General features: G+C 37.8%; 1 protein-coding gene across 2 annotated transcripts in view; it reads right to left on the minus strand.

Annotated features, from left to right (window-relative positions):
* FER (FER tyrosine kinase) overlaps positions 1-19,147 on the minus strand; it is a 197,914-nt gene that overhangs the window by 104,098 nt on the left and 74,669 nt on the right. Inside the window, exons 11-13 of one of the 2 annotated variants that reach the window (XM_089492471.1) lie at positions 18,496-18,588; positions 13,732-13,935; positions 8,366-8,488 (exon numbers count right to left, since the gene is read on the minus strand). In XM_089492471.1, coding sequence (XP_089348597.1) covers positions 8,366-8,488; positions 13,732-13,935; positions 18,496-18,588 — 420 coding nt within the window. Of the gene's footprint in view, positions 1-8,365; positions 8,489-13,731; positions 13,936-18,483; positions 18,589-19,147 lie in introns of both variants that reach the window. The other variant, XM_089492463.1, reaches the window with a different exon arrangement.

The raw sequence follows: 19,147 nt of genomic DNA on the forward strand, positions 1-19,147 counted from the left end.
AAGCAGTCAAATTATGATTCGAGTCAGTCCTTAGATTGTATAAGTAACTTTGAAAAACTGCACAAGGGAATTACAAATAGTTGAAAAATATCATTTTCAGTGTGGTACATGAAAACATATTTAAGCTTTCCAAATGCAAAGCTAAGATGTGGCATCCCTGCCATTGTACAAAGCTCCACTTCCTATTAGAAGAATTTTATTACAGGAAAAAAAGACATAGAAAACTATATTAACTGTTTTCTTTATTAATATATTCTTTATATTAAGGTGATACAATGAAAATTATGACAGGTACATCTAGAGCTGATTTAGCCATCATGCGATCTCTATTACAGTACAAAGTCATCTTGTTGTTGTTGTTGTGTGCCTTCAAGTCATTTCTGACTCAAAGTGAATCCATCATGGTGTTTACTTTGCAAGTTTCTTCAGAGGGGATTTGCCATTGCCGTCTTCTAAAGCTGAGAGAGTGTGACTTGTCCAAAGTCACACAGTGGATTTATATGGCTGAGCCAGGATTCAAAGACAAAATCTTAGACATGCTTATCAAACAGGGAAAAAAAGCAAAGTTCTTTGAGGATTTGCAAAATATATTACGTATTAGATTTAAAATACGAAGAGGTAATTATATTAGGAGATTGCAATGGTGTGATTAAACCAGAGATAGAAAGAAACTCAAATAAAGGGATAAAAGAGAAACAAGGTAAATTGCCAAAATCCTTTTTCAATTTGATGTAAAAATTTAAGCCTATCGGACACATGGAGACATATGTATGGTAATTCTAGAGAGTTTACCCATTTCTCCTCCAGACATAATTCTATGGCTAGAATAGACTTAATATTGGTTACACGATCGTTAGTAAAGTTTGTAGAGGAAATGGAGATATTACCAAGACATTTATCAGACCATAACCCACAAATTCTGAACATGAAAGAGGCTACAAAAAGGAAAACTAGTTTCAAATGGAGACTTAATGTGGATATATTAAGAAATGATGAGTTAGTAAAAAAGGCAAAAATAGCTTTAGAAAATTATTTTAAGGAAAATTTAGATAAGGGAACGGGGATTGATGTGGTTTGGGAAGCGGCAAAAGCGGTAATTAGGTTTTTTTTTTAATGCAACAGAACTCAATTATAAAGAAGGGGAAGACCAAAAAGGTAGACCAATTGAATAGGAAATTGAAGGAGAAGGAAAAGCTATTGAATGAGAAACCGGGTGACTCAAGATTATTAATGGAAAGTAAAAAACTGCAAGAACAAATTTCGATGGAAACGATGGAGGAATTAGGATATGAAATGAAAAAAGCCAAACAACATTACTTTGAGCATGCAAATAAACCAGGAAAATGGTAAGAATAAAGAAAAGAAAAGAAATGAGATTGATTACGAAAATCAAAAGGGAAAGTGAGTTGATAAATAAGCAAGAGGAAATAATGGAATATTTTAGAGAATTTTATAATAAATTGTACACAAAAAAACAGGATCACGAATATACTTTAAAGGAATTTATGGGGGATAGGAAATTGTTTCAGATTAATGAAATACAAAAAGCTGAATTAGATGCAGAAATAACACAAGAAGAAGTGGAGTGGGCGATAGGGAAAAACAAAAATGGTAAAGCCCCGGGACCGGATGGGTTTCCGACTGAATTTTACAAAATATTTAAGGAAGAATTGAAAGAACCATTGAGATTAGTAATGAATGAAATTATTAATGGGAAAATGTCAGAGACATGGAGGGAATCCGAGATAATATTAATTCCAAAAGAGGGTAAAGACACATTTCTAATTATAGACCGATATCGTTATTAATTTTAGACTATAAAATATTTGCAACAATTATGGCCCAAAGACTCAAGAAATGTTTGGAACAATTAATTGATCAGGACCAATGAGGCTTTCTTCCAAAAAGATATATAAAAAATAATATGAGATATCTATTAAACATATTGGAATATTATGAAAGACACAACGATAAAAAACTGGGATTGTTATTTGTAGATATGGAAAAGGCTTTTGACTCAGTGGATTGGAGAGCACCTCTGGCTCAAACTCACCACCTTGTTACGCACCGGCGCTGACCAGTTTTGGCCAGTGGTTAAAGCTTTGCTCTAAAGCAGCAGAGTTACAGAGAACAGGCTGAAGACCCTGACAAACTCTCCAAGCCTTCTCACTCTTGCTTCCACAGAAGTCTTCACACTTCTTCAGGATCCAGCTGGTTCTTGTCTCTTGACTCAAGACACCAGACAACTCAGTAGTCTTATATAAAAGATCTACTTTATTCTACTATATACAGCTCCAAAACTATCCAACACAACTCCAATATTCCTCAACTACTACCAACTACTACCCACAAAATACATTGGGATTCATAGCCATTATTATAGCCATTGGAAAACACCACCCACTCTTGTCAGTTTCCACCCAGTGGGCATGTACAACCATTTTCATTGGTTCTCTTGTTTCATCCCATGATTAATGATTTCATCATCTCACCTTGTCCACTTAACAACTCTCAGGTGTGTTCAATTATCCACTTTGCATTTCTGTCCTTGGCATTTAGGACTTGCTAATTCCATTACCTTTTACACCTGTGTGGCTTCTAATTGCTTTGGCTGAGTCATCCTGACTCTCACATACATGTTTTATTTCTTTGACTGTATATCCCATGTTGCATTTTACTTAACAAGAGGAACAAGGCAAGGATGTCCTCTATCCCCCCTTTTATTTATATTGATAATGGAAATCCTGATGAATAAAATTAACAATTTGGAAACAATACAAGGAGTGAGAATAAAACAATTCCAATATAAGATACGAGCATTTGCAGACGATGTGGTAATAAATTTGGAGGACCCACAAAATAACATAACAAAGGTAATGAAAGTAATTGAAGAATTTGGAGAATATACTGGTTGCAGAATTAATAAAAACAAATCAGCAATGATAACAAAAAATTTGAATAAGGAAGAGGAGAAGAAAGTACAAGAAAAATCAGAGATTAAAGTAAACAAAAAAGTAAAATATTTGGGTATTTGGATTTAAAAAAAAACAAACGAATTGTTCGAAAATAATTACGTAAAACTTTAGGCAGAAGTGAAGAAAGATTTGGCGAATTGGAAAAAATTACAACTATCGTTTTTGGGAAGGATAGCGGCGATAAAAATGTCAGTACTCCCGAGATTCCTCTTCCTATTTCAAATGATCCCTATTATAAACTCAAATAAACCTTTTAAAAATTGGGAAAAAGATATTTCGGCCTTCAGTTGGCAAAACAAAAGACCGAGAATAAGACTAAAATTATTACAAGACGCACGAGAGAGAGGTGGTTTGACAGTACCAAATTTACAACTGTATGCCGATGCTTGTAGTCTTATGTGGATAAAGGATTGGATAAGTTTAAGTGAGAAAAGATTATTGGAATTAGAGGGAGAAGGTTTAAGTTACGGGTTTCATGCTTACTTGGCTTATAACAAAGAAAAAGTAAATCAAGTAATAAATAATCATTGTATAAGAAGAAATCTATTGAAAATATGGAACAAATATAATAGATAAATTCCCTATGTGGTTGTCTCCACATGAGGCTATATACAGGAAAGAAATGATAAGAAGAGAGGAATGGTTTAAGTATGAGGAACTAACAAAGAAAGAGCAGGGTAGAATTAAAATAAAAACACAGGTAGAATTAGAACAAATAGGATTTGACCCAGGTTGGTTTGCATATAGGCATATTTATGAGAGGACAAAGAAAGATATAAAAGAATTTGGTGATGAAGAAAAAAGGACAGATTTAGAAAATTGTTAACGGAGGATCAGGAGAAATTAATTGGGAAAATTTATAAAAAACTTTTAGAATTAGAAATGGAGAGTGAGAAGGTGAAGGATACTATGGTTAAGTGGGCTAAATATATTGGGTATAACATACAATTTGATCAGTGGGAATTTATTTGGACAAAGGGACTGAAATATACTGCTTCACAAAATATAAAGGAAAATTGGTATAAAATGTTTTATCGATGGTATCTGACTCCGGAAAGATTGGCCACAATTTATAAAAATAAAAACAATAAGTGTTGGAAATGTGGGGAGACTGTAGGCACGTTTATACACTGTTGGTGGAATTGCAAAATCATAAAGAAGTTTTGGAAACAAATCAGAAATTTAATTGGAGAAATTTTACAAATTAAATTGGATTTAATTCCAGAGAGCTTTCTAGTGAGTATATTTGAGAAAGATATAGAAATAAAATATGGGAAAATACTATTTTATATGACGTCAATGGCAAGAATATTAATAGCACAAGTTTGGAAAACAAAGGAGGCCCCGAAGATAGATCACTGGTTAATGAAACTAATGGAAATAATAGAAATGGATAAAATGACTCAATTACTAAGAGATGAAAAGATGGGGAATGTAACAAGGAAAGTTAATGAAGAATGGAAATTGGTGTTGGACTATATGAGGAAGCAATGGGGGGAGGAATTAATCGAGAAATAAGTTAGTAAGTAAAGTAAAAGTCTTATCGAACTGATTTGTTACTAATATAAAAGAATTTAAGGAGAGATAGTCATATGCTGAAGAAGCGTTGCCTTCACAATGGAGAACTTAATATAGGTACAATATTAGATGAATTATTATATATGGTGTAGGGGAAATAGAGATGCACAGAGAATACGACAAACATAGAGGAAGGAAGTCACAGGGGTGAGTGTAGGTTGAGAAGAATGAAAGCAGTGAGTGGGATATGTTATATAGTATTAATTCAAGTAAGAAGTCATTGTATTGTTGTGGCTTGTTGATTTTTGTTTTGTTTTGTGTTGTCATTTTGGGGGGGGAGTTGTGGTTTGGATTTGTTATGATGGTTGTAATAGTGTTGTTTATAGCTGGTTATGATTGATGAATGCTGTATTTTAAAATGAAATTTAATAAAGAAATAAATTTAAAAAAAAACAAAAAACATGGCTACTCTTTGTCACTGATGCTCCCTGCTTTTCTCTTCATGGCTCACCCCATGCCTCCTCTGCTTTATGAAGGTAATGGATAGCTGTCATTCATCCTTCCTTGAGGGCAGCTTCTCAATGCTACAACTCACCCATCTATGACCTGAAAATAAGCAACCCTGCTTACCCAAACCCTATTTAGTCCAGCAGCCACAATGATTCCATTATAAGTCCACAAGCATTTCAACAGTTTTTCCCTAGTTGAGTTCCTCAGTGAAATAAAGTGACACCTAGTGGTTCGCTGCCTCTAATACCTGACATAATTACAGGCATTGTAACTGGACCTACTATTTTACAGTTAATCTTATACACAGAGTCTATAACCATATTGCCAGATTCCTCCATCAGTACTAAAGCAAACAAATAGTCTCAATCAGCAACAAGATTCATCCCTTTTAATAGATTTCTAAAGCCAACTAAGTTGGCCCACATCAATACATCTAATCCACAATTTAACTACATTTTGTCTATCTGAAGATCACACCATTCAGCTTCACCAGGTGACCTGGGGTTCAAAGAATATTAGAGAAGCAAGGGAGTTATATGTTCCTGTAACCAACCAATGTCAGCACTCTGACTATTTAATTTTGGAGCTGCTTCAGTCTTTAAAGATTTCCAAAGGCAGCCCTACATAAAGTGAATTGCAGTAATCAAAACAAGACATAGAAGCATAGAATCATAGAACTGTAGAGTTGGAAGAGACCACAAGGGCCATCCAATCCAATCCTCTGCCATGCAGGAACTCTCAATCAAAACATACCCAACATACCCAATCAAAACATACCCATCCAGCCTCTGTTTAAAGACCTCTAAGGAGGGAGATTCCACCACACTCTGAGGGAGTGTGTTCCAATGTCGAACAGCCCTTACTGTCAGGAAGTTCATCCTAATATCAAGGTAGAATATCTTTTCCTATAGCTTAGATCCATTGTTCCGGGTCCTGTTCTCTGAGGCAGCAGAAAAAAAGCTTGCTCCCTCCTCAATATGCCATCCCTTCAAATATTTAAATAGGGCTATCATACCACCTCTTAACCTTCTCTTCTCCAGGCTCCCTAAGTCGTTCCGCACAGGGCATAGTTTCCAGACCCTTAACCATTTTAGTTGCCCTCCTTTGGACACGCTCCAGTTTCTCAATGTCCTTTTTGAATTGTGGTGCCCAGAACTAGACGGAACATTCCAGGTGGGGCCTGACCAAAGCAGAATACAGTGGCACTATTACTTCTCTTGATCTAGATACTATATTTTTATTGATGCAGCCTAAAATTGCATTGGCCTTTTTAGCTGCTGCATCACACTATTGACTCATGTTCAACTTGTGGTCTACTTGGACTCCTAGATCCCTTTCACATGTAGTCTCGTTCAGCCTTTCACATGTAGTCTCATTCATTTTTCCGCCCTAAGTGCAGTACCTTATATTTCTCCCTGTTGAATTTCATTTTGTTAGATCTGGCCCAGCTTTCTAGTCTATTCAGGTCATTTTGAATTTTGATCTTGTCCTCTGGAGTATTAGCTACTCCTCCTAATTTGGTGTTATCTGCAAATTTGATAAGTATGCCCCCAAATCTGTCATCCAAGTCATTGATAAAGATGTTGAATAGCACTGGGCCCAGGACAGAGCCCTGTGGGACCCCACTGGTCACTTCTCTCCAGGATGAAAAGGAGCCATTGTTGAGCACCCTTTGGGTTCGGCCAGTCAACCAATTACAAATCCATGTAACAGTTACCTTGTCTAGCCCACATTTTACAAGCTTGTTTGCAAGAATGTCATAGGAAATCTTATCACAGGCCTTACTCAAATCAGGATATAGTATATCCACAGCAATCCCTTCATCTACCAAGCTTGTAATTTTATCAAAGAAAGAGATAAGATTTGTCTGGCATGACTTGTTTCTCTGAAACGCATGTTGACTTTTCATGTATCACCGTAGTCAGTGCTATATTTGGCTGAACTAGCTTTAACTCTGCTAATTAATCTCTCTTGTTTTTACACTTAAGTATCTTAATTGTTTTTTAATCATTTAATGGTATTTTGTCCTTTTAAATGTAATTTAAATCATTTAAATATTGTCAACAGTTCAATTCCATCTTAACGTTCACTTTTCTGTTTATGTTTACCTGTATTGATTTTAAATTGTAATCAGTCTCGAGTCCGAATTTTTGGAGAAAGGTAGGATACAAATAAAGAAGAAGAAAGGGGAGGAGAAGGAGGAGGAGCCAGCGCCATTGAAACTTGTAGGTCAAGGCTCAGGGCTGAGTCCAGCAGTTCACCCAAGTTATAAACCTAAGATTTCAAAGGGAGCATAATCTGATCCAGTACAAACTGAATCTCTATTCCCCAATGTGCCATTTGATTGACCAAGACAGTCTATAAGAATTTTCTTCTTTTTAAATCTCATCTATATATAACTGAAATAAAATACTACAATTAAAATGATTAAAATCGACAACTTTTACAAGGGCTATAGAAAAGCTTTTCTAACAATGGTCTGATACAGACAGCGCGGAAGCGCCATCCTTGAGCCAAAACTAGGGCTGGGGAGCGCAACCATGTGTTCCCCAGCCGCGCTCCCCAGCCCTAATGGATGGCACCATTTTGAAGGTGAGCCGTCCATACACCGCGCACAACAATGGCATCACACACATCCCGCCTCCACATGGACTGGGGTGTGCGTGACGCCATCATGATACTGCAGGGCGCTTGGGGCGCCCTTTCAGCATTGCGGGAAGGAGCTACAAATTGGAGCTCCTTTTGCGCATGTGATCGCTGGCGCAACCTGTACATGGCCGCGCCAGTAATGCAAAGGAGAAAGGGGTCGGGTGGCCACTTTCTCCTCTTTGCCGTACCTGTCAGGGTGTCTGGGGGCATGAAGCCCCATGGACACCTCTTTTCAGGCCAGGAGAAGTGGCATTTTGCTACTTCTCCGTGGCCTAGGAAAGCACCGGGTTGGGGCCTCTGGGCTGCAGTTGAGGCTGTCCTGCCCCCAACCCGGCGTGGAAAGGGGCAGCTGTGGACCGCCTCTTTTTCCCAGTCTGTAACACACCAATGAATAACAATAATAGTCTGGTTGCAGAGGAAACGGAAAATTCCCTTAGTAGCCTACTCTTCTACAGATGGAAAAGACAATACTAAGTACTGTCAGAACATAGACACTGAAATTGTATTATAGCTCAGATTCCAGTAAAATACATGCACATAAATCACCTCTAAAATGTTACAGTGTTCCATGAATGAACGTATAATGACATGTCAATTAGATGATAATTTATTTTCTATAAAGCACTGCAACTTTTTTTTTTGCGAAGACCTTGGTAAAACAGGGTAAACATACCATAAAGCGTTCAATTTCACATTAAATGTAACAGACATACCTTGACAACAGGATTCAGTAGAACAACCCCTGATTTCTTTGTTATCACTTGTTTTGTTGTGTAATGGTGTTCTATAAGCTGAGGGATAGTTGAGAAACCTGTTCCTTCAAATCTATATTGATTCTATAAGTAGAAATTCAAGAAAAATGCACAAGTTAAACAAAACACCCCGTTGCCATAGATAACAAAATGTCTAGATTTCATCATTTTTACAGAGTGTGGTGATTTTAAGACTCTTCACATGGAATAATGGGCTTCTGTTTATGAAAATGCACATTTGGGATTGCTGAATTATAAAATGTTAACAAAGACCTCTACTATAATTCAGTTATCAAGGTGTCTGAACAAGCAGTATGCAATGTAATGTGACTTTCACTAACTTTTAAGACAGATTGTCACAGAACTTAACAATGTGAAAATATTTTTGTAGCCCACATAACAGCTGACAAGACCACAATATAAATAAAACACAATATTAACAATGATCTGGTTTGAACATACTCAGGTTTGCTAATCTATGGTTTAAATAATTTAGAATAAGCACCATGACCACAGATTCCTTCATCCCCAACCGTTTTCCTCCTCTGTGTTAGTGTTCTGAGCTTAGTGTAAAATCCAGTTCCCTCTCATATCTAAAATAGGGAACTGTGCATTAGTGTCAGTTTACTAACCAGTTTTAAACCACATTAAGACATAGCAAAATGCTGAAAATGAATCCCTTGTTCTTAATATTGTTTAAGGTTCTGGTGAAAGTATGGTTTAGTAAATTGGACCAAACAGAACCAGTGTGAAAACAGTATAATAGAAATATTTCCATGACAAAGGAAGATGGATAGGAACAATTACATTTCTTTGGATCCTTAACTTTTGAATAAACTGAGATTTAAAACGTCATCCCTCATGAATAGAAGGAAAGGTCATTGTTAAAAGATCTTGAATGATTATAGATTTTGTGGCATATACTTTGAAACACTTCTAAATGTCAAAAGGAACAAAATTTCCCTACTGAATATGGCCCTGTGTTCTCAACTTTAGAACAGAGATGGGATGGGGAAAGAACTATAGCTGTTTCTTCCCAGGGCATATTTTCCAATTACTTATTTTAAACCAGATTTCTCCTTTGAAAAGTACCTGGAATATATATCCTCTAATACTGTGCTATTTCAACAAGATATCAATGGATAATGTCCACATGTGTATTTTACTAAACTGGGAATTTAATCAGAGAGGACAGTTTTGCCTTTAATCTTTTCATCAACCAGAACAGCTGGGTAAAAGGCCTAGTGAGATATTAAATAGTTTAACATTCCCTGGAAACAGACTGTGGTGAGTCACAGGGTACTGGAAGATCAAAGTAAATATAAAGGTTTCTCTTGCCATTAAAATCCAAATCAAAACATGGGAGGACGTGCCTCACAGTTGTCTTCAGTTGCATTCAGAAGTCCCTGTATGCAATAAACTAAATGGCAAAAGAAAAATGTAGAAATGGTCTCAAACAGGGAAGTAATATTATTATATATATATAATGTGCTTTTAACCATAGTTCCTACCAAGAAGCATTACCTTTTACTGTTGTTGAAATGTTACACAATGTTAACAGTTTTCAACTGTATCAGCCCAGTTCTTTCAAGGATGGTCTTTTGAGACTACTGCTAAGCGAAGTTGTAACTCTTTGCTCTGTGGCATGCAGAAATACCTATGGTAAACTGATTATACAAAAAACCTAGTATTGAAGAGCTTCAGCCAATGAAGGTCTAGTGTTGCAATACTTTCCAAGCATTTTCTCAAGTTACAGGAAAACTGAAATTTAACTATTTTCATTAGTGTTATATTGGCACTTGCTTTTAGTAATATAGAAATAGAAATACACAGTTGAGGGGAGGGATTACACTTGCTCCTGCGTGCCTGCCTTCATCTCAATAAAAACAAAAAAACCCACCATGCAATTCTTCAATCGTTTTGACCAGGAAGGGGTTTCATTGGTGCACCCCTGTATTCCTGCTTTATTTAGTATCCGAATTTGAAAAAGTTACTTATTTGGTCTATACTTCCCAGAATCTGCATACTTCCAAGTCCTGCATGTTCTGCTTTGGGGGTAAATTGTAACAGCAGGAGACCAACAATGGGATGAGGGATATTGGGTTTTTGTTTTTTACAGGTTTAACCAAATTAAATATCTGCTTCAGTTACAACCCATGTTCTCAATAAAAATAATTCTTGCCATCAGAAAGGCAGTATACAGCATAGTTATCTCTTAACTGTTTAACACATTCTCCTGGCTTTTACAAGGTGCTGAGGATTGACTCATATCATTATTTTACAGGGTTAGAAATTTTCCTGGATCATACACATTAAGGAAATATAGCAGCTTTAAAGATGGAATCATGTTTGGGTAACTCCATTGCTTTAGTTAATATTCCTTAAGTCTGCATGTGAAAGCAAAAAGGGTGAATAACTGGGTTAAAGATCACAATGCAATACATGCAGTGTGTAGACAGGTTCATCATTGACTTTAAAATCTTCAGTCACTTACTATTTTGTAGCATATACGCACATATGAGTACAAAGGAACAGTGTAGCCCTATTCGGGTATTCATTGACTTATGTCCAATAAAAAAAAGGGCTAAGGCAGGCTAGATGGTAAAGAATGTCAGATAGGAAGCTTCCTCCACACCATTAAACTCCTGACCAACCGGATTTTTACATCATATACACAAGCTCCCCATCTTAAACAGCCTCCTCCCTCTCTTCATATCTCCTCTAACTCATGAAAAACACTAAGGGAGGTGATGAAGGTGAAACAGAATGGATAGGGAAACAACGGAGAGAGCATGGCAAGCAATTAACACCCCCATCTGATTGCCTGAGTCATTAAACTCTCAAATATGTTTGCATCCATCTCCCATATTTTGTGGTCCTATTCAAACATGAGGAAGAAATTTCTCCTTCCTTAAAAAAAGAGGGGCTGGGAAGGAAAGAAAAGAGCAAGTTGCTGTAAACTGTCCTCAAGTCAACCTGAACTCATGGCAACCCTATGGATGACACATCTTCAAGACCCCCTGTCTTCAACTTCTCTGCTGAAGTCCTGCACACTCAGACCCCTGTTCTCCCTGATTGAGTCCAACCATGTGGCATATGATCGGTCTCTTCTCTTTCTCTCTCCTGCCTTCCACCTTTCCTAGCATCATTGTTTTTGCTAATGATACATTTTTCCTCATGAAGTGGCCAAAGTACAACAGCCTCAATTTAGACATCTTGGCCTCCAGAGAGAGTTCAGGGTTGGTCTGTTGTAGAACATATTTGTTTGTCTTCTTGGTCATCTATGTTAATCTCAGTACTCTTCTCCAGTGCCACATCTCAAATAGGTTGATTTAGGCTTTTTTTCTGTCCAGCTCACACAACCGTATATGGTAATGGGGAATACAATGGCTTGGGCGATCCTCACTCTAGTATTCTGACTTATGTCTTTATATTTTATGATCTTGTCCAGTTCTTCATAACTGCCCTTCCCAATCAGCCTTCTTCTGATTTCTTGGCTGCAGTCTCCATTCTGATCAATATTTGAACCAAAGTATGAGAACTCCTTGACTATTTCAATTTTATCACTGTCTGTGATGAATTTTTGTAGATCTTCCATGGTAAAGAGCAAATACAGGACGATAATTTTAGAGCCTTCAATATTTTTTGATCCTCCCTAAGGCAATAATATGCAAAACAGACCACAATGTGGTACTATTCAGCAGTGATATAGACTTGAGGCAAACTGCCTAGGACTCAAATCACTTCAATGACTCTACTTGGACTTGACTCGACTCTTGACTTGTATATTTTTAAGGGACTGGCTTGCTGGCCTTGGTTTAGTGACATAAACGATTCTTAGGCAAAGGGCTTGGGGAAGAATGATCCTTCTAAAGTTTAAGTTTTAGAAGGCTCCTCTAAAGTGCAGCAGGGACAAACTGCTGAGTGGTCCTCATTTTTCCAAAATACAATCTTGATAAATTACGTAGGATGGTTTTTTAACCTAACTATGTGCAAATCTTCTTTATTTTCTAAACTGCCCACACACACTCCACCACTACCTCAGGTATTTTTCTGTTAAAGTTGGCTTCCAGATTCAAGACCTGATTTGGAACTATCTTGCAAGGACTTGAGATTCAAGTTAAGACTTGAAGGTAGAGACATGAATACATCACTGCTATTCAGCCATACATTAGTTAAAGTGAACATTGGAGGAAAGTAGTACACTAACTCCACTTGCTGTCACTCCTCAGTTGGTCTGACAAGAAGACCCTTCTCTATGAATGGAGAATTTCTCACTGAATGAAGAAATCTGACACAGATATGAGGCTCTTTTCTGAAAACTTGCTCTCCAAACTTAGACAATGAGGATGAGGGTTCAGGAGTAAGTGTTTACTTTAACTAAACTACAGAAGTATGGCTCATATCTCTGTCCTCACTCCATCTTCAAATTTTCTCTTATGAAAGAGAGAACATATGTTCTCCTAATTGGCCCTATTTTATTTAGACACAATATCCCCCTGAAGAGCAGGTGCTGGAAATACAGGACAAGAATATTGTCATCTCAACAGTATTTCCCAGTGACTGGCTGACTATTATTAACCTTTATTTATAAAGCGTTGTAAATTTACACAGCACTGTACATACAATCTTTTAAATTAGATGGTTCCCTGCCCTAAGGCTTACAATCTAAAAAGACACGGCACAAGAGGAGAAGAGGAAGGGGATGAGGGCCAACAGTTCTTCTCTACCTCCGAGGCCTGGATCAGGGGAGATAGACTGGAGGGAGGACATAGCAATACAGGAAATGATTCAATAAAACAGGCAACAAAGGAACATCAAATAGCAAGTGACAATTATGCAATGCCTGGGAACGCTTCTCTGAACAGGATGGTCTTCAACTCAGTTTTGAAGCTGGTTAAAGAAGTGATGGCTCTTGCTCACGGGGGAAGAAGGTTCCAGGAGTGACAGGCAGCGAGTGAAAAGGGGAGAATTCGAGATGGGGCAGAGGAAATCATGGGCTGGGACAGCAGACCTTGACTACCAGAACGGAGGGTCCTAGCGGGAAGGTGAGGAGAAATAAGGTCTGAAATAAGGACTACTTTTGCCAACTGAACTTTACATACAGTAAGATAGGTTTTTTGTCCAATCCAGTAGGAAAGGTCTTATGTTGTCTTTATAGAAGCAGATTTCAGTGGCTAATGCTCTTAGCTTCAGTAGGTGGGAAAGTATCATGATTCAAAGAACCCAGGAAATAATGACATCACTGACAGAACTTTTATCAAAAGCATTAAAAAAATCCCAACATACACCTTTACAGAAACATATGAGAATAACATTAAACTTACATCAGCATATTGTATGATGAAGTGTCTTCTTTGTCCCTCTGAAAACACAGAAAGGACATATTCACCAGGCTTCCCATGACTCTCCCGCACCAAAAAATCTCCTTGCTGTTTTAATAGTTCTTGCGCTTCTACTCTTGGAATTGCACCATGGTACCAATCTTGATCTGCCAAGGGTTTTTCACTAGTTGATATCACATCAAAGAACTTAGGAGAAATGTAAAAAGGAAGATCAGTTAATACAGGGAGAGTCGGGATACAAATAAATAGCCCTGGTGGCGCAGTGGTTAAATGCCTGTACTGCAGCCATTCACTCAAGGTTGCGAGTTCAAGACCAGCAAAAGGGCCCAAGCTCGACTCAGGCTTGCATCCTTCCGAGGTCGCTAAAATGAGTACCCAGACTGATGGGGGCAAATTAGCTTACTTGCTAATTAGCTTACTTGCTGTTCACCGCTATGATCTTTGGAATAGCGGTATATAAATAAAACAAATTATTATTATTATTATTATTATTATTATTACTATGATTAATTTTCATTTAAAGTGCAATAGAGATGCACTTTACTGAACAGAAATGAACAATGGCCTGGTACAGACTGCTCTTTTGCGGTGGCCTGAAGCCAAAATTAGGGCTCAGGAGAGCAGAGCGTCCACATGCTCCATGCTCCCCCGGGACCATTTTGGGTGCGCACAGGTTCAGACAGTGCACACGCCGATATTGTGCCTTGTGCACCACGTCAAAATGGCATGGCTCACAAGAGATGTCACTACCCTGCTCCAGGGCACTAATGGCACCTTGGCTGTGGTACGGAAAGGAGCTGCGCTTTGCAGCTCCTTTTAGGAGCAGATCATTGCCGCGCCCCTGCGTTTGTCGCAGCAACGATCCGGGGCAGAACGAGGCCACATCTTGCCATCCCTTCCTGCTCGTCTGTACTGGGCCAAAGCCAAGCATATATAAAATTCAGCAACTTTTAAAACCATTTATTTTTAAAGCAAGCAACCAGAGCCATAAATTAGAGCAGGGGTGGGAAATAGTGAAAGGTTAGTAGGGGGCTGCATTAGCCACCCAAAAGACCTTATGAGGCTGCACCTCTCCACCACGCCTACTCCTGCAAAATAAATATATGCATTTTCTTACAAAACTCTCTATAGTGGGGATGGAGGCATTTTCACAATGCTTTGGGAGTGTTCTGCACCATTTTATGTCCAGCAGAGACCTTTTTAACGACAAGAAGTAGCAGTCTTTCCCTGGTCACTTTTTTAAGGGGCTTTCCGGGCCTAAATTGGTCCAGGGAGGGTGCAAAATATGATGGACATGTGCTTCTCACCCTCTCGTAGACATTTTGGGACAAAACATTTTTTAAAAAAAATATATGCAAAATTTGTTTTTGATCCACAGATGATACATGGGGCCTGCAAACATAAGAAGAAAACTCCCTGAAGCTCACCATAAGAATCAGCTTCACACTTTAGCATTATGCTACCATAAGTCTAAATGAGATACATCCTATTTGAATTAATGAAAAGTCCTATAGCCCAAGAGTCATTACAGTGGGAATCCCAGACACAACGATACCTCAGGCTACGTTCTCCAGAACACAGCTACCTTTACTGAGTCAGGCCATTGGTCTATTTAGCTCACTTTTATCACTGCTTACTGGCAGTGGTTCACCAAGGTTTTAGACAGGAGTCTTTCCCACTCCTATCTGGCAGGGAAATTTCTGAATACAAAGAATGTATGCTACCACTGAACAATGGTTTTTTCCCTTCAAAAAGGAACACAGGAAACCACCTTGTACCAGATCAGATTACCTGTCCATCTAGTCTAGTAGAATGTGAAGTCAAAGGCTTTCACAGCCAACATCCATGGGTTTTTTTTTTTGGACTATGAGGCCATGTTCTAGAAGAATTTTTTCCTGATGTTTCGCCAGAAGCTGTGGCTGGTATATTCCATGCCAGCATTCTCTGAAGATGCCAGTCACAGCTGCTGGTGAAACATCAAGAAAAACCTCTTCTAGAACATGGCCTCATAGCCCGAAAACCCCACAAAAATATAGTCCAGTAAAGTCTGATAACAGTTCTCCAAGAGGTCAAGTAGAGGTCTTTCTCATCACCTCAATCTGATCCTTTCAGAGGGAATGCCAAAGAGAGCTTGTGAAGGCAAAGCACATCCTCAATGAATGAGCTATCAACGCTATTAAAAAGGTGTAATACCTAAACAGTACAAATGCAAAGCAATCATGGTGCATTTATTCATTTAGATACTCAGACTGCCTCTAAATGATAGGCTAAACTGTTTCTAAAATATAGCAAAATATTACAAGCTTCCTTGAAGTTCTCTCTCACCTTTCCTTTTTAAGAAACTAAACTACAAGATCAAACGACACTCTCTCCCAAGAACTGTCACCGCAGTCTTCTAACTACCATAGTTGACAAAACAAATAAAAATGTAGTAAATTGGTTTCATCCTACTGATGGTAACTCATCTGTCACAGCTTTTTGTTTTGCTTATATCTGAGAGATTTGAGGGGATTCCTTCCATGTAAGTTTATCTATTCTAACAGAAAATGTTTTAACCAAGAATAAAAAGCACTGCTTTGCTTTCTTCATCAGACAAAGTTACTTGTATAATTTTCTAGACATCCCAACAGATTTCAATACTAACAACATAATTTATCTCTCCCTTGGTAGGTGATCTACAAAAGCTATAATCTAAATAGCATTTTAATAATATGGATTGGTGTGGAGGATCAGCTAGATACTTCTGTGATTTTAGGTATGTATATTGAAGTTTGGGTTATCACTGTTCTTCCTTATTAAAAAAAAAAATCAGGCCAACGGAGATTCTGCCCTTGGCAGCAAAAACTGTCTTCTTATCCCAGCTCTACTTTGTTTGGGCATTTTAAACCATATTTCTCACATCTAGTTAGGAAAAATAAATAACTGCCTGCACAAAAGACATATTTCTTGCTCTTTATACTTTTAAATGTCACTGATACAAGTTTAATGATCTAAGGTGGGTGGGACTCAAGTGGTCTTTCAGATGCTCTTGGTCCTGGCCAATGGTGAAGATAACGGTGATTGCAGTTCCACAAACACTGGCAGGCCACGTAATTCCCTCTCTTGACAGAAGAACTCCATCAATGTAGCAACAAAATTCCCAATGGAGACCACTGTACAAAAATACTCAACAAATACTCTTATACATTCTACAAAGGCCCATGTGTTATTATTTTGTTTTACTGGTGGTTATAACCAAATCAGTTTATTTATGATTCTGTAAATACTGGAACTGACTTCACTGAAAATCTAAGTGGTAAACAATAGCCCCAGGACAGTTTCCTCAACTGAAAGCAACTTCCAATGAAACAACAAACCTATCTAATTAAAAAAATCCAGACCAGGGATTCTGATAAATTTCAAAAGTTCTTTGAATTCCTATCCTGTTTTCCCAAAAATAAGACATAGCCATAAAATAAGCCATAGCAGGATTTCTAAGAATTTGCGCAATATAAGCCATACCCTAAAATCTTTCTGCTCCCTTCCCACCACCTTCCATTCCACATAGTGACAGGCCTGTCGCGGAACGGAAGGGGACAGGAAGAGAGCAGAAAGATTGGGGCCAATGGTTGTAAAGGAAATGGAGTCGCAAGAAATTCAGGATGGAATTCCGGGTTTGGAGGGTTATGACGATGTTCCAGAAGAAGACAACTTAACTATATTTGAATAAATGTAGATTGTTGTACCATACTTAATAAAAATAAAACATCCCCTAAAAATAAGCCACAGTGTGTCTTCTTGAGGAAAAATAAATATAAAACAATGTCTTATTTTTGGGAAAACATGGAAGTTCAGGACATGGAAGCCAGTTTGGTGCACTAGTTACAGAAGATGTATGCAACATGTAGTCCACCCCGTTTATAGCCCTTCAAGGTTTCCTGCCACAGATGACAAATTTGCTATGAAAATGATGGCAAAACCCCTACAACTTTTCCTTTAAGGCAAGGTGTGCTTTCCTAGAAGCACTTGTTACCAATTCAAGTGCACACCTAGAACCTAAAAACCACCTGAAAGCTTGATTTTACTTGTGAACAAGATACTTGTTAAAGGCTATTGTTAAAGCCTTTGTTTTAGATGCTGCTGTACTGGCATTACCTTATATTCAGTGCCAGCAATGGGCACACCTCTGTTGGGTTCAGAGGTTGCAAACACACCCCCTCAAATTCCCCAAGATTCCAATAAACTGCCAAAGCATAAGAGGAAGACCAAGGGAAAATAGGTTTAATTCACAATGATAAAGTGAAACTCATTTGGGACAGACACTGTCTTACAGCCTACCCTACTTCAAAGAACTGTTGTGAGAATAAAACAGATGAAAAGATTAACATATTACTCTGACCTCTTACAGGAAGGGCACCACAGCAGCATCATACCCTTCTCATAAAGTGCTATTTTAGGGTAACACACACACAAAAATGTGCATTGTGTTAAAATATATTCAAAAATAGTGAGAATTTATCCATGTTGTTCAAACTGCAGACTCATGTGGAAATGTGATGGAATGGACATAATGACACACATGAAACTGACAAAGACCAAAAACAGACTGCTCTATCCATCACTAGCTCTATCTTTATTTTGAAAATCTTTGTAGTTTAAGAACTAACTACTTTAATGTTAATAAATTTTATCAGCTATGCAGAGATGATAGCTGAAAGAAACTATTTGTGTAAGATAAACATAAAACTGTGGTACCTGTGCACTTACCGATGAAGAGCCCAACATAGACTTTGGAGATCTTATCATACCAGCAATGGAGTGCCGAATGGTATCAAACCTGGAAACTTTTTCTTTCTTATCCTAAGAAACAAGGGAAGGGGAAAACAGACCATCAGAAATTAAATCAGCTATCCTTTGTAGATTAAGTGCTCAGTGCTACATGGGGTTTAGGCTTTATCAAAGGTATTAAGTAAAATTAATTATCTAACTTTAATAAGTTTAAGGAAAATTGCCTGCCTGTTTGCAAGTTCTAACCCAAAACTTTACTTTGGTAAAGTTTAAGAAGAACAAAAAAATGTTGCACTAGTCAACAGGTCTAAAATCTAAAATAATAAAATCAACTTTCATCTATTCTCGTTAGCCCTTCAGCCTAATTTAGAAAGTCTTTTTAAATTAGTGTGAATAAATCAGCAAATATTTTACTACCATTCTCTTACACATTTTCTCATACGATTCCATCTTCCAGGGATGTTTTTCACAGTGTTTTTCCAACTTAAATAAGCAAGATGAGAGTTTCAGAAGGCAGGGCATCCTCACTGATTGGACAACACTTGTAAAACTCTTGTTTTGTGGATTGTGGACATCACTGCACTTTGCTATATGGCCAACACAGCTACTCCTGCATATGTTTTCTCAGAGA

This window comes from Sceloporus occidentalis, unplaced genomic scaffold (assembly GCF_023333645.1).
Source record: "Sceloporus occidentalis isolate IW3139 unplaced genomic scaffold, rSceOcc1.0.p SCAF_1, whole genome shotgun sequence".
In the NCBI taxonomy this organism is placed as follows: domain Eukaryota; kingdom Metazoa; phylum Chordata; class Lepidosauria; order Squamata; family Phrynosomatidae; genus Sceloporus; species Sceloporus occidentalis.